The sequence below is a fragment of the Tenrec ecaudatus genome, chromosome 10, assembly GCF_050624435.1.
Source record: "Tenrec ecaudatus isolate mTenEca1 chromosome 10, mTenEca1.hap1, whole genome shotgun sequence".
Classification (NCBI taxonomy): domain Eukaryota; kingdom Metazoa; phylum Chordata; class Mammalia; order Afrosoricida; family Tenrecidae; genus Tenrec; species Tenrec ecaudatus.
This window is the reverse complement of record NC_134539.1, coordinates 114,428,769-114,445,136: the sequence shown is the minus strand read 5'-3', so window position 1 is coordinate 114,445,136 and position 16,368 is coordinate 114,428,769. Positions and strand designations below refer to the sequence as shown.

General features: G+C 41.4%; 1 protein-coding gene across 2 annotated transcripts; it reads left to right on the top strand.

Annotated features, from left to right (window-relative positions):
- The first annotated feature begins 1,000 nt into the window (after positions 1-1,000).
- WSB1 (WD repeat and SOCS box containing 1) lies at positions 1,001-15,808 on the top strand. Of its 2 annotated transcripts, XM_075561357.1 has the most exons (10): positions 1,012-1,061; positions 1,249-1,334; positions 5,081-5,249; positions 6,138-6,406; positions 8,579-8,710; positions 10,279-10,379; positions 12,644-12,816; positions 13,566-13,679; positions 14,942-15,049; positions 15,420-15,808. In XM_075561357.1, exons 2-10 carry the CDS (start codon positions 1,295-1,297, stop codon positions 15,577-15,579), a joined length of 1,266 nt encoding a protein of 421 aa, XP_075417472.1. In that variant the 5' UTR covers positions 1,012-1,061; positions 1,249-1,294; the 3' UTR covers positions 15,580-15,808. The 2 variants fall into 2 exon arrangements, with proteins under 2 accessions (XP_075417471.1, XP_075417472.1); XM_075561356.1 differs by having other exon boundaries at positions 1,001-1,334.
- The last annotated feature ends 560 nt before the right edge of the window (positions 15,809-16,368 follow it).

The following is a 16,368-nucleotide window of genomic DNA, read 5'->3' as shown; positions in this document are numbered from 1 at the left end:
AGTGCACTGGCTGATGAGCAAAGTGATTCAGAAAAATCAGGGGAGCAGATGATCTCACTTATCTGCCAACCAGATATTTGAAATATTCACTATGTGAAGAATTACACACTCAGGCACAGAAAAAAAGGGGGGAAAAGAAGTAGACGTTCAGTATGTGTTATTGGAGAGCCCTTGAAAAGTCTGGATTACTCAACTTTCCCCTGCATCTGCCACATATTTGAAATTCCCAGCCTCAGAAGGCCTCCTTTGGAATGAGGTTTCCAGTGCACAGAAAGTATATTAAAATGTCAATACGCCACCAGTAAAGCGGAAGCCACTGGCTTTCCATCAGGGTGGAGCCAGACGTCGGAGGGCCTTTTTCTGAGCTGACCTGGCTGGATCTACCTGGTGGGTGTCTGGGACACATCGCAGACTCTCCTCCTCCCCACCTTTGCAGGGGTGGGGAGGGGTGGGGTGTGTGTGTGTGTGTGTGTGTGTGTGTGTGTGTGTTGGGGGGGAGGGGTTGTCTTGACGTGGCCCAGCGACAGGGATCTTCTTCTAGATTTAGTCAATTCAACTACATCCAAGATGCGTCGCAACTCCCCAGCATGTGGTTTTTATTTTCCTTCTTGTAGAATTAGCCAGTTTAACTACATGCAAGATTAAAGCGTGGGCCAAGATTTAAATGTTTTATCGTAGGCAGTAGTATACGCAACAGAATATTTGCCATTATAAGTCCACTTGTCCCTCTGAAAGGCGCGCCGACGTGTCGCTAGCAGGCTGGGGCGCTGGGCGCGGGCGGAGGAAGCCGGGTGCACCGCCCTTGGCCGTCCGGCCCCGGCTCGGCCCCGGCTCCGCGTCCTCCTCCGCGTCCCCCGCGCCGCCCCTCCGACCACGCCCGGCCCACCCCGCCGCAGGGCGCCCGGAGGCCGTCACGTCCCGTGCGTAGGGAGGCGGGGCCTGGGCGCCAGCATCACGAGGCCCCGCCCCCGCCGCGCAGATAGCCCTCGCGCCGCCCGCCATTTTGTCTCCAGTGTCTCGTTTGCCGCCCGGCGCGTCGGAAGCGGAGTCTCGGCCCTTAGGTGTGAGGCAGGGACCAGGGGCTGTTGTCTGTGTTTGGCCGCTGCCGTTCGGCCCGAGGCCCTTCCGCGCGCTCCCGGGGCCGTCGGCCGAAGTCCGGGTGACCGCCCCGCCCCTCCCCTCCGCCCTCGGGATCGGGAGGGACCCAGCCCGCGTCACGCCCCTCAGCGCTCGCCGTTCCCTTCTCAGTCGGTGCGTCCGCCTCGTGCCCCCGGAATCAGACGGTACCCCATAGATGGCCAGCTTTCCCCCGAGGGTCAACGAGAAAGAGATCGGTGAGGAGGGCGACGGGCTTCCCGGGCGGACGGTGGGCGAGGGGGGCTTCGGAGTGGACGCGAGTCGGCGGCGGGGCCGAACCTTGGCGCGCAGCGGGCGGAAGCGGCCGGGCGCGGGAAGCCCGCCGAGGGCCGAGGGGCTGGAGCGTGGTGGGGGCGCCCCGCACGCGGGGGAAGCTCGGCGAGCAGGCCCCGCGGCACCCGGGGACTGGCCGTGCTTGGCTCGCGGGCGGCGGGGCGGGCGCCCTCCGAACCGCGGGGTCCTCATCCGAGTGCGCGCAGGGCGGCACCCCGGGCTTCTCTTGGGGTCGGCGGCCCGGGTGGGTGGGGGGTTGCTTTTTGCCTTCGGGCGCTTCTCGGGGTTTCTGGGCAAGTCGGAGACACCCATTCGATTCCGATGGGAAAACTGAACTTGCGTGGTGTCCGGGGCAGTAACCGGGGGCAGGGGGCCTGCGTGCACCCCCATCCACTCTCAGTGAGAAACGTGACCGAGGAGGTGCCGGCAGCCTCGAAAAAGCGGAGTCGGGGGTTTCAGAAGGCGGCGTTGGCAGGGAGCGGCCGCCGGATTATCTGCCGTGCGCACTCGGGAGGAGCGGCACGGTTGGGTGGGGCGTCGTGCAAAGAGCAACCGCTGGAAAGAGCCCCTGGCGTGAGGGCCACGCTGGAGACTGGCCGTCGAGACCTCCCCCCACCCCCCAGGCGGGGTGGAAAGCGCCCCACACGCTTAGAATCCTGCTGGGCGCAGGAACACCGAACTCCCTGTGGGCCTTACCAACGCGGGGTGGCCACGGGACGGTCTTCGCAGTTCCCTTTCAAACCGAAATAGAAGAATGCCTTTGCCGAACCACGTGGGGGCGGGGTTCCTCGAGCGGGGGTGCCGGGAGGCACAGCACCCCAAACGCAAACCTTCGTGCTCGAACGCCCTCTCAGGAGGCTGAGCTTTTGTTCCCTGGTCGGTAAAGTTGAATGGCTAGATGGGAGGGGACTTTAAGGCTTGTGGTAGTAACTATTTGAAAGATACAGTGCCCACTCGCAGTGTTAGCTGCACTCTATGACCAAGTGAGTACGCACAGGAGTAGGGCGAAAAAGAAAAAGAGCCGGCCCTGTTTTCTCTTCAGTGGGTTGTTTGTTCCCCTCACCACCCAGCACTGCTACAGACACCTCCTCTCTCATTTATCTGAGTGGGACTTCCTCTGGATGAATCGTTTGTTAACCTCTCCAGCCTGCCTTACCTTTATAAGGAAGAGCCATTCATTCGCATGGCAGCCTTTTCTTTTTTTCCTCTATCTAGGTTTCATTGTTAAAGTATCCTTTGGATGGGAGGTCCCGCACGTCTTTGTTTAGCATTGCAGTAAAGTCTGTGGCTGTTAGGCGAATAGCAGAGCAGCTCCAGGAATGAGTATAAGGCAGTCTGTGTGACGGGTTACTGCTGCAAGCCACTGCCCTCATTCACAAGGCCCTGCCGCAGAGCCTCCCTTTCTGGTTACGAAACTGGAGGGACTGTGAAGAAGACGCTCTATCTGGTTTGCTTTATTCTGTAGTGACTCAGATGATGTATGACAACTGGACAGGTGTTAATAATGTAGTGTTTTGGCTGGTTTCCTTTGGCAGGTGGCCTCTACATTATACCGACCTGTGCCTTATAGAGACCTTTAAATCATACATTTCTTAGGAAACTCATATTAAACAGTTGTGGTAATGCAATGAGGGTTTTTTCAAACACCCCCCCAATGACCCCTCCCCAGTGCTGTATTTTAAACTTTGTGCTAGGTTTATAATACTGTACCAGTAAATGGGTGTTTACTGAAATCATTTGGTAAACCTGATACCAGCAAGAGAACATCATCAAGGTAGGTTTTTTTTTTTTTTTGTAAAATACATGTAACACTGCAACTGTAACTTCTATTTAAACTACTAGCCCTCTGAGATCAGTCCCTGCTGACTCATAGCCCTCTCTGGGGTTTCCAAGACAGTAACTTTTCTGGAGTCTAAAGCCCAGTCTTCAGTCCCCCTCCATGTGGATTGCAGCCCAACACTACTTCACTGCACCACCAGGGGTCATCACTTCTACTTGGGTAATGGTGGTGGAGGGGTTTCTAGTTTCTATGTATTGGTGAATAAACTAGCGTTGGGCTGCAAATTACAAAGTTGGTGGTTCAAATCTACCAGCTGCTCCACGTAAAAAAGATGATGCTCCTGGAAAGATGTGTATGTACCCTTGGAAACCGGAAGGACCAGTTCTCTATCCAGTTGGTCCCTATGAATCAGAATGGACTCTGACGGTGTGTTTTCCAGACCAGAAAATGCTCAAATGCCTTCTCAGTGGTTTAAAAACTGCAGGTGCAGCAAGTGGTGTTGACTGGGGGACTGGGTTGGTTTTTTTTTTTTTTTTAAAGAAAATACTTTTTTGGCCCTTGATTTTTTTTTTTTTAACTATTCCCTTCTGTGAACTTTGTAGCCCTTGGTGCCCCCCCCCCCCAATTATATCCTTTAAAAAGAAGTAGTTAATAGAAACTCATAGGTTAAAAAAATTACATAGGCAGAGATTCAGGCTTATTCTTTTAGGTCAGGAGTGGTGAGTGGGTGGGGTGACATGGAAGATTTTGAGTTATTAAAGGAAAAATGGTCAAATGGGTTTCTGTATTTTGTTTTCCCTTTTAAAACCATGACGCACTTGTTAAGGTATCCAAGAATTGGGCGAGGAAGATGTTTGAATTTAAGAATAGGGGTTCTTATTCCTGCAGTCTGTTTGCTGTGCATCTGCCAGACCAGGTGCTTTACAAGCTGTTGACACAGTAAGACCATGGAAATGTCACCAGATGAGTATATTTTGGGAAATAAACATGAGAGGGCTTCACAAAGTTATGGAAAAGTAAAAGTGGAATTAAAAGAGATTGGAATTTTTCCACAGGCTTTTAAAAAATGCCTTATAGCATTTAATTGTTAAACATAATACTGTGCACTAGAGTTGACTAGACCACCAATTACAAAATAAGTCATGAGAAACCTAGACAAGAGGTGGGCAAATTTTTGAGACCAAAGCCATTCCTGCCTTTCTCAACAATTTGAAAATGATTCAAGAGCCATAAATCTATTTTTCCAATGAACTCACCAACATATGAGTAACATCCTTTCAATTTTTTTGAGTTTTACTTCAGAGCTGCAGTTTACTGGCTCCGGGGTAAACAGACAAAAATGTACAGCTGGGGGAGGGAAAATAGCAACATCTGAAATCAAGACCAGCTTCAAGGTGGCAAGTCCAGGAAGAAGAGGTTCTGCTTCCAGAATGGAACTTTGGACTGGCTTGGCATGAGCACATACCGGTTGATCATGCTCTGCTTGTTAATAGGGAAGTAAAATTGTCTGTAAATGCTGATAAGTCAGTTTTTGTTATGAATGCTAAATTTGAATAATTCTAAATGCATGAAAAAATGTCTGAAATTGTCCTGAGAACCAGAAGAACTGCGGTGCTTCCATTTGGAGCTCAGCTGTGACCCCTTTTGCTGATCACAAGCATGATGTGGTTTACAGCTTGGGCTTTTAGTCGGAGGGTTTTGTGACCTGGACTTGGGAAAGACGTTCCTGTTCAAAGAGATCATCTTATAAGGCTTTCCTTGGCATAAGGATGAAATATCTGTATGTTGTAATCTTATGAAAGCCAAAACACTTGACTTGGAAGATACTTTTCTTGCATAGTGACTTTAGTCTCGCATTAATTTATGAAATGTATGTTTTTTTCTTTTTAGTGAGATCACGTACTATAGGAGAACTTTTAGCTCCAGCAGCTCCTTTTGACAAGAAATGTGGTCGTGAAAATTGGACTGTTGCTTTTGCTCCTGATGGTTCATACTTTGCTTGGTCGCAAGGACATCGGACAGTGAAGCTTGTCCCGTGGTCTCAGTGCCTTAAGAACTTGTAAGAACCTTCCTTCTTTGTGTTAGATATCCATTTGTGGTAGTTTTAAGTTTTCCTTTATAGACTGTGTTATAAATACATTAACTATAGACTGAATGTACTTACTCAGAAATTTGTGTATAAGACTATTTGACCTTGTGCCATTACAGAATGATTTTCTCTGGTAACTGAAGGTGTCTTTTAAGTTTCTCTCTGCATTGAGATCAGAATGCCAAACGGAGCGTGCCTTTTTTGTGCAGATGTGTCCTGTTGCCAGAGCGGATGAAGCTTTTTGAATTCACTTTGGATTTCACAGCAGAGGCTGAAAATATTAGTTCATAGTGGTGGAACCTAGATCGTGAAATAACTTTTTTAAAGTTCTTATACCTTGGCTTGGGGTTAATTACATATGTGTATTTGTTTGAAGTTTTTCAGAAGTGTACTGTGTACACTGATCTTTCCCTGCTTTTAGTGGCTAGTAGTCTATCCAGGTTTTGTTCATAAATGTGTTTGATGGCGTATAGACAGTGTGATATTTCTTGCATGAAGAAAATTTGGAAGGTGAATGAATATGTTATAAGCTGCTTTATTTTCTAATCTTGTTAATGATCTGAAATTATTTAGTTAAACTGTAATAACCTTAGACAGGGCTTAAAAAGTACCTGGAAAAATATTCCTATTTTAATTCCATTTCTCCGTGAAGTTTTTAAAGCCACCTCTCCTTGTAGCAACTTTTTGCCTTCCTGCCTGTCAGATCCTATTGTTATTCAGTACCATTATAATCAGGTTCAGGTTGGCTCGTAATAAACAAGCAAACAAAAAAATTGCAAAATGATTTGGTGCCCAGAGGAGTCTAGAGTAAATAAAATAATAAGTTGATTTCTTTTTTTTTTTTTAACCACCCCCCAGTCTCTTGCATGGCACAAAGAATGTCACCAATTCAAGCAGTTTAAGATTATCAAGACAAACTAGTGATGGTGGCCAGAAAAATAACCCTCGGGAGCATGTTATAGACTGTGGAGATATAGTCTGGAGCCTTGCTTTTGGGTCTTCAATTCCAGAAAAACAGAGTCGCTGTGTAAATATAGAATGGCATCGATTCAAGTTTGGCCAAGATCAGCTGCTCCTCGCTACAGGGTTAAACAATGGGCGCATCAAAATATGGGATGTGTACACAGGTATGGATTCAAGTTAACTGTTTTTTACTCGGATCTGATTATTTTATTATGGCAGAGTGCTTCTTGAAGACAGGGAAATACATGATTTCAGGGTTTTAACAAACTGAAATATAAGAATCGGTACTCTGACGGGGTTCTTTATAGTTGGTCTGAATAGCATTTATCCAGGTCATGGTTTTAATTTAGGAAGATTACATGAGAGTTCACCCTGCTTGGTCAATTTTAAGAGAATAGTATAGCTAGAAAGGCATATCAAGAGAATGTTTAGTTATCACCAGCTAGTAATTAAATTCTCTGGCTTAAATGGCAAAGTTTCCTGGTATTTCCAATGGTTGATAGCTTAAGTGCTTTCAAAGCAAACTGGTTTCAACAATCATTAGCCTTTGGGGATGATCTTAGTAATGGTTTATTTAAAGTTTAACTAGATAGGCTAGAAAGTTAAATTCTTTGGGCCATGAAACCAATACAGGTAATAAGGTGTTGCCACCTCAGAAACTCACAGGGGCAGCCCTCCCTTGTTGTACAGGGCCACTACGAGTCTGAATCAACTCTATAAAGTGCAGTGTGCTTTTAATTCTTTATTTTGAGGGAAATAATAACAATCCAACATTTGTGAGTAGTTATGTAGGGAGAGTATACAAGCTATATAAATATGGAAGTATATACATGACTAGGTACAATTGTGGGTATTTGTGCTGTATATACTTGTGTATAAGCCAAATTTTTCAGTATGTCTTTAATGCAGTTTTATGGTAAAATTTAGGTGCCTTGACTTATATTTGGGTCAGCTTATACTCTAGTACATACTGTATATAATAAAGCTCATAAGGGGCACAGTTACAGAAACTTCTTAGACATAACCAAAACTCTCATGGGTCTGGGTCTGAGCTTGAAGACAAAGAACCATCGTCTCAGGAGACATCTTTCCAGGCCCATTATTGGCATATAGTTTGTTAAGATAATAATGTTCTACATCCTTGTTTGGTAAATAGCATCTGATATGTTAAAAGCTTATAAGTGCTGTCTTTGATACAGCTATCAGTCTTTTCCCATATGGTGCAGAGGGAGAGAGAGAAAGGGAAATCAAAGATTCAAAAAGCAATTTGTCCTAGGAGACTCATGCCTCACAGGTACCACATCCTCCTCTTGCCTGAGACCAGAAGAAATAGATGGTGCCCGCTACAACTCCCAGTTCCTCTGCTCTGGACCACAGTAGAAAGTCCTGGCTAGAATGAGGTTCAAATGTAGAACAGGACTCAAACTTGTAGAGGAGGCCAGACTGAACTGATGAGAGGTGGAGGAACCCTTGACTATGGCCCTAAAATACTCTTTAACTTGGAACTGAAGCTGCTCCCAGAGATCACCTTTAACCAGATATATTTGAGACCAAACAAGCAGCATTTACCCGGAAGCAAAGAGGGGCAGGGAAACTGTAGGGATGGAAATAGGGAGAGTGGTGACACATTGCAGGGCTGGCCATCAATATGGAATATTTTGTATATGATTTTTTGAATGGCAAACCAATTTGCTGTTTAAATGTTCACCTAAAGCATAATCAAATGTTCACCCTAAAACTCTGAAAAGCAAATGTATTGTTCATTGCTTATAAGCATTTCTAACAAGACAACTCAAAAATTTGAGTAGAAAAATGAGCATTAAAATAATAAGCACATCAGAACACAACACGTGATACTAACAAAGTGGGATTAGGAAATCAATAATTTTGATTAAAAGTTAATAGATTTTCCAAAAGGTAAAGTTGTAGCAGTAGGTGAATAAAGCGTTTTGTCAGTGAGATTGTGTTTAGTAATTTAGGAAGTTGTGGCGTAGTGTGCATCTTCGGGGGTGTTTTGTAATACAGGAAAAGGGAGTATTTTCTATTTTTACGTTATTAAAAAATTGAGAAAATTATAACAAGAGTTTTTCTTGGTATTACATTAACCTGGTCCAGGACTTTGTTTGCATTTCAGCAATTTTATCTTTATTACTCAAATAAATTGAGGCTTTGCTATCCTACAATGATTTCATGCTTAAACAATGTAACATCTTAAATCTTCATTATAATTGCTTAATGAAGGAGATATAGTTGTTTTTTTTTAATTTACTTTTTTAATGATGAGCCGCTCATTTAAAAGATATTGACATTGCCTTTTTAAAATCTGTTGCATCAAGGAAAACTCCTCCTTAACTTGGTGGATCATAATGAAGTGGTCCGAGACTTAACTTTTGCTCCAGATGGGAGCCTGATCCTAGTTTCAGCTTCAAGAGACAAAACTCTGAGAGTGTGGGACCTGAAAGATGATGGTACGTCCTTTTCCTGGGCTGTAAAAAGGGATTTGGGTTTTGATACTACTATTGAAAGATACTGAATCACCTGAGGCATTTATAAGTGGCTTATAAGCAAATATTCTTTTTCTCTGCTTAATCCTTTGGTTCTTATCCCTGTACAGATCAAACAAAATCATAAATGTAATCCAGAATAGGAGCCAGCAGTTACTCTAAGTAAACGATCTGATATTCAGAAATTAAGTACACAGATCCATTTAAACTATATGAGGCAAAAATATGGGTCGGTTTACTTTATTTTCCTTTATTTCAAGGACTGTTTGTTGACTCTTGAATTTGCTTAGTAAAAATTTAAGTTGACCTTGAAATAACAAAATAATATGATTTAGTAATTCAATAAAGTATAGATTAGAACATAATTTCTACGCTACAATTTATATCATATGCTAGGAGATCATTTTGTTACATAAGGAAGGCACTCTACATTACAAAACCATGTCAGTCTTAATAGAAGAGTATGTGAGCTTTTTCTAAAACTATCTACCTGAGATGCTTACCACTGGTTGTGGAGGACCAGAGGTAAGCGTCTGTTCCCCGTATGAAAGAGTTTACATTTTTAAGAGCCTCTGGCTTGCTGGTAACTCCTAAGGCTAGCAGTTCCCAACTACCAGCAACTCTCCAGGAGAAAGGCTTTCTATTCCTTTAAAGAATTACAGGCAAAGAGACCCACATGGGCAGTTCTACCCTGTCCTATAGGGTTACCGGTGTTGGAAAAAAGCTGTTGGTGACCCAAAATCCTTAATCTAGAAATTCATAGGTTTGCTTAGAAGTTACATAGTTTAAATTGAGTGTTATAGGAACAAAATTCACTGTTTGGAAGCTGTTCTGCTGATGGTAGTAACCATCATCATATAAAATGATAAGTTATCATTGCCAAACCTGAGGAATTTCCGGTGTATTTTTTCAGTGTTTGATTCCTCGGCTATGGAAAAGATCCCTACAGTTAAAACTCTTTAACTCATTTTAATTTTGCATATTAAATGGGGTTTATGTAACATTTTAATTGTGTATATTTGTATTTTTGTGTTTGTTTTAAGCATGGGTTCTTAGCATGTGTGCAGCAAGAGTAAAGACTGTCTTATTCTCATTGTGTCTTTAGAATTAAGAAGGAAGCCTAGTTTTCATGTGTAATGTGGAGCTCTGGTGTGAATGTCAGTTAATCAAATGGGAAGAAGGGTGGAAAAGCATTGTCACTGAGTTCCAGTTTCTGCTGTAGAGCGGTCCTTTTCTAATTAAAAGGATCCATGTTTCCGGTTTGTAGATGAGAGTCTTTGTGTAATTATTTAACTCTGCCTTTGTAAGGCAAAAGAAGCCATGTATGTGAGTAGACAGCCATGGACGTATTTAATAAAATCTGATTTACAAAAATGAGCATTGATGAAGCTTGTTAACTCCTGCTATCATAAAAAAAATGCTAGATAAATCATGTCCACTGTAGAAATTTGTGGATCTTTAATTTATTACCATTTTGAAGTGCTACTCATCTGAAATGGATTCAAGAGTTAACAGAAGTCTTTTCTGTGCAGGAAACATGGTGAAAGTATTGAGGGGGCATCAGAACTGGGTGTACAGCTGTGCTTTCTCTCCTGACTCTTCTATGATGTGTTCAGTTGGAGCCAGCAAAGCAGTATGTATTACAGTTCTTGTACATTCAGTGTGATTTGGATTGTATACTGTGTGCATAATCACCTCAAATCTCAGTAATCTGTAAGACTGCTCGGTGTCATGAATATCTTAAATGTTTTATGGTGAGGGAGAATTTGCATGAAGGAAACTAATATAGTTACTGATGGTAAAATGACAAGTTGGGGTTTTTCAGTTAGAGATATATAAAATGTAAGGGTATAGCAAATATTTTTAGTGTTACATAGGAAGTTTATATGCTTGTAAAAAAGTTTAGTCCAAATGTTAAAGACATTCCCATGCTAATTATTTTCTCTGTTGTTCTATTTTTCTGTCCAGTTTGCGGTTTTTAAAGTTTTGAGTCCCAGCTGGTCCTGGACATTTAACTGACCAAAAAACAAAAAAAGTAACTTAAAACCCCAATAAGAGTAATAATCCTAGCACTCATGCATATCCTCGAATGAATTCTAGAAGCAGTGTGTTATGGTCTGGTTGATAGAACATGCCTGTAGACAACTAGAGTCAATGCCTCGGGGGTTTGTTTGTTGTGAATTCTCAAGAGTTGGCGGCCAACTCTAAGTTACCTGTAAAGAGGGCGTACTGGCTTCGGGTATATATATCTCTGTGAAAATGATGAATGTCCAAGTACATGTGTTAATCACATTGTACTTTATTGGGGGATGGGAAGCTGATGAAATGCATTTTAGTTAGCTAACTAGTATGTTAAAGGGGTAGATGCAAAATGTTGGTAGTTTAAAACAAAATAGCTAGTCTAGTTCGTTAAAAATCCTAAGAAGAACAAAGCTAGATATTGACATTGCTATTTTAGGCTGTGTGTTTTCCATATGCTTCTTGCTTTTCCTGTCACAGGTGGTGGCAGCAATATTGGTGTGATTGAGGTTAAGCTGGCACCACTCGCACACAGGCGCACAATGGTGTTAGCTGGGCAGAAAGAGTGGCATCTCTGGCTGCCGGGCTGGGGGCGACCTTTACCATAGGATGAAGTGACCTTGCATTCGGCTGCAAGGTGTACTGTACGTACACAGGTGCTGGTCGATGTCCACTTTCTGCTTCTCTTTCTTTCTTTTTTTCTTTTTTAAAAATAATTTTCTCCTCAGTGAAACCTACTGGCTCCTCCAAGTAAATTGTATCTTCCAGTGTGGGATTAGGAGTCCAGTAAGTGAAACCAGTTTAATGTAAAGCATTTGGCTTTCCAGTGGTTTCTCTGTAGTCTTTTTTAGAATTCTTTGAGATATTAAAGGTACCTTAAAACTTTGATTTAATATGAAACTTGTATTTATTTTCCAAATAATTTATTGTGTCTGTGCAGAAAAGAAAAAGTATATACCGGTATATATTATATATATATATATATATACACACACGTTTATATAGCAAAAAGGATTTCTTTACTCAAAAGAGGAGGAGAGATTGTGTTTGGATTGTTTTAAACCTCCACGCTCACATTTAACAGACTGAGATATACATTAAATACTACTTAGAACTATTCTGCACAGCCTAACTGCTGAGCTTTAGAATCTAAAACTATATGCACTTATACTTAGTAACTTAAATGTTTTATACTTAAAATTACTAATGATTGTGGTCAGTGTGGGAAAAATTAGATTGGTAAATTTTGATGCAAGATATGTGATTGTGTAATTTCCATTAAATAGCATTTCATTTTGTAATGTGGTTTAACTTCCTTGTCGTTGACCAAAGAAATTTCATTTGGCTGTGAAAATTCTCTTTGCTTGCAGTATCTGTTTCTCTTCCTAGGCTCACGTTGGTGATCCAAGCCTATTGTAAACAAGTGATTATCTCAAAGGGAGATGCCAATGGAGTAACAATTTGTTAACCTTACATTTTCTGTCTGTATATATTTTTTAAAATTTGGTAGTTTCTGGAAAATGGAAAAAAAAAGGGGGTTGTAGTACTTAACCCTATTTCTGTATATTTAATTAATTTTTGGAATAAATGGATTTCAGTATAACTTTGTGGTTAAACTGCATTGCCTTTATTTTGTGTGTAGGCTTATTTTTAAATTAACATTTAACAGAAACATTTGAAATAGAATTTGCATGTGTTTTAATTAACTTTAAAAGACTGATTGAAATCTATGACACTGAGCATATTTTAATTACTCATAATTTATAATGTTTTATTTGATATAATCATAATTAAATGAGCAATTTTTAGTTTTAAATATGGTATGTTTTTTTCCTCTGTGTGCTTGAAGGAAGCTATAACAGCGTATTTTTATTGCAGGTTTTCCTTTGGAATATGGACAAATATACCATGATAAGGAAACTAGAAGGCCATCACCACGATGTTGTAGCTTGTGACTTTTCTCCTGATGGAGCATTACTGGCTACTGCATCTTACGATACTCGTGTATTTATCTGGGATCCACACACTGGAGGCATTCTGATGGAATTTGGGTAGGTACAGCATGAATGCTCTCAGTCCATCACTGATGTTTGGCATCAGTGTAGCTCGTAAGCACTTGAGTGAAGGATTAGAATCGCTAACATGCAACCCATCATAATTGTAAAACTTGGTGTTACTTTTAAGCCTTTAAATAATGCTGTAAAGCTTTGTTTATAATTACTTTAAAAAGCAAAAAACCCAATTTGTCTGTCTTGATTCCAATTTGACTGCTTGAATCTGTAGAAACAATATTTTAAAATAAGGTTTATCCAACTCTAATATTTTCAGGTTGAGGAAATAGGTAAAATCCAACTAAAAGCACAAGCAATTGTTCTAAGGCCCCTTTCACAGTTGGGATGATATGTCAGCTTGAAAAGGTTTTGACTGTTTTCAAGTCCCCTTTATTTAAAAAAAAAAATTCTTTGTCCATTAGGTGAAGGCTTAAAGAGCTGCTCAATTCAGTATACGTCCCGCTTTAACTCAATCCATTGCAGTCTCTTCGGTGTATCTTCATCTTACCCATCTTTCCTTTGTGTTCCTGTTTCCATCTCTCCTCTCCAAACCCACTGAACTTTGATCTTCAGTAAAAGCTGCCCTTTTGATCTTAAGTGGTTGATTATTCCTAACTCAGGAGTGGGCTCAGTTTTAGACTTGGGGGTCCTAATAACTTCACCTTAAACCTAACTCATAGAAGAATGTACTTTGTACCTTGGAAGTTTTGTTCTTGAAGTGACCACTGAAAACATGAATTTGCCTGCAGGCACCTGTTTCCCCCACCTACTCCAATATTTGCCGGAGGAGCAAATGACCGCTGGGTACGATCCGTGTCATTTAGTCATGATGGACTGCACATTGCAAGTCTTGCTGATGATAAGTGAGTGTGACTTTTAAAGGTTTCTTTTGATACTTCTACATAATGGAAATACTCTTAAGCTTTAATTTAAAAACAACAAAACTTGTCAATTGGGTATTAAGTGTTATTTTTTGTAGACAAGGACTTTTGAGAAAAGGTGTGTCTTGAAGTGCAGTGACCAGAATACTCTTTATTTTATTTTTTCATACAACTCTTATCACAATCCATACATATACATACATCAGTTGTATAAAGCACATCTACATTCTTTGCCCTAATCATCTTCAAAGCATTTGCTCTCCACTTAAACCCTTTGCATCAGGTCCTCCTTTTTTTTTTTTTCCAGAATACTCTATTACTAAGATCTGATATGGCTTTCCCTGTATTCCTGGCATGTTAATTTGTTAGGGTGGATTTTAATTAGCTTTGGGGCCAGCTGAAAGAGATTTTGTTCAGTAGTAAAGGATGGAAATCACGAAATTTCTGAAGTGAAATCCATGATGAAGAACACTAATTTATTCCCCTTGAGATTGAAATGAAGAGTGGAGGTGTCTTGAGATGTGCTGCTTATTGGTAAGAAGCTGAGACTTGGTGTAGCCATTTCATTTCCTCGAGGTTTCACCATACAACATGCATGGATATGGGATCAAGCAACTTGGCAATTCAGAAAGCAACTTATCATGTTCCCAAAATGCTATCAAACTGTTTTCATAGAAAAATCAGTTCTCTACTGTGTTCCTCCACAGGCAGTTCCCTAGTTATGATCAAGCCCAGTAAGATTCAAGGTACCTGCAATGTTTGTAAGAACAAACTAGCTCTGTGCATTAAAACATTACTAGTACTGTATTGTGTTAACAATGTCGCAGTGTGTCGGGAGATGGGTCTTTAAAGTTTCTGAGGCATAGATGGTATACCATGTGCTAAGACAAAACACTTAACTCGTTGCCATTAGATACAAACCAAACCTAATTGGCGTACTTACATAGGAGTTTAATGTAAAGATACTTAGGAATTCCTGGCTACCTGTAAGGAGAAAGCTTCCCGTTGTGAAAGCTTCCAATGGCAGCAGTCCTGGACCTCGGAAACTAACTGAAGGCTCTAACATATTTTATAAAGCAATACAATTGGTTGCTGCAGGTGAGAGAGAGAGAGAGAAAGAGAGAGAGAGAGAGAGAGAGCACAGACTCAGAATCCTGTGGTCTTCCTTCTGATTTTTAAAAGGTTGCTTTTGTCTGCAGTATTCTACTCCTGCCTGACTCATGGACAATTCTTTTCGTTTCTAGAATGGTGAGGTTCTGGAGAATTGATGAGGAGTATCCAGTACAGATTGCCTCTTTGAGCAATGGTCTATGCTGTGCCTTTTCTACCGATGGCAGTGTTTTAGCTGCTGGGTAAATATTATATGTTTCTATTTTAAGGTATAGCCAGGATATTTACTGTCAGTCTTATCACCCACAAGTACTTTTTATTTGGCTATTTGTGAGACTTAATTGAGCATTGGTTTGGGTCTTTCATTCTGTTTTCATGTTGGATGGTAGTTGTTTAAAGTTGTAAACAAACAAAAGACCTCATTGCCATTGCGTCAGTGCAAGTGCACAGGGACGCTGGGCCAGAGGGCAGCAGCCTCTTGGGTAGTAAGTGGATCCCCTAGCTTTCTTCCCGAGGAGGGGGTTCCAGTGACCACCCTGGTGGTTAATAGCTGTGGGTCGTCGCCAGGACTCATGCTTGGGGACTGAGCTTGTGGTTGTTGTTTCCATTTAGGACACATGATGGAAGTGTCTATTTTTGGGCCACTCCAAGGCAAGTTCCTAGCCTTCAACATCTATGTCGTCTGTCAATTCGGAGAGTGATGCCCACCCAAGAAGTCCAGAAACTGCCAGTTCCTTCCAAAGTTTTGGAGTTTCTCTCCTACTGTGTGTAGAAGACTGCCTTCCCTAGCGCGGGACAGGCTTCAGGCCAGGCCCCTGTTTTTAAAGATTTAAAAGATTTGTTGGCTATGTTATGCTACATGTTGATCTGTTGAGCTTTTAAAATATTATTTATTAGCCTATAGGAAAAATCTTTCTGAAAATATCAAGTGTAAATTTAAGTCCAACTGTGAAAACATGTACTTGTATATATCTAGATAAAAGCTGCTATGTGTTGAATGAGCTCTTTTGCTGTTCTAATTTTTTGTGTCTGATACATGTCTTTGCTGTGAAGTGGAAGGAGTTTTCATTCTGGGATACTGAGTAAGATGGTAAGTACTAACACAAGAAAGCTGAATTGCCTTACACGAAATGTGTGGTTTGGTGGAGTTAGGCACCGATGGGTGTGTACAACAGTTTTTGTGTACGGAAATGAATGGCGTCTGTAATCGAGTTTGAATGTGACATTAAATATAGAACAGGGCCAGGATATAGCTAATAAAAGGACATCCATGTATACACACAAACATGAATATAATGTTTTCCCCTCAAGTAACTGCTACAGGTGTTATTTTTGGAAAGCAAACTGCTTTGGTTAAAAGTATTACATATTTTAGTAAATTTGAAAGCCCATTTACTGTATTATTGCTAAATACTTTGGTTGTACTAAGGGACAGTTATTTTAAGACCATGTATTTTGTCTTGTGCGTTTTTACATGTATCCCATTTCTGCAGGGATGATACTGGTCACTAGCCAAAGAGAAGCAATACAGTATATCTGCTTTGTCTTCTGTTATTTATCA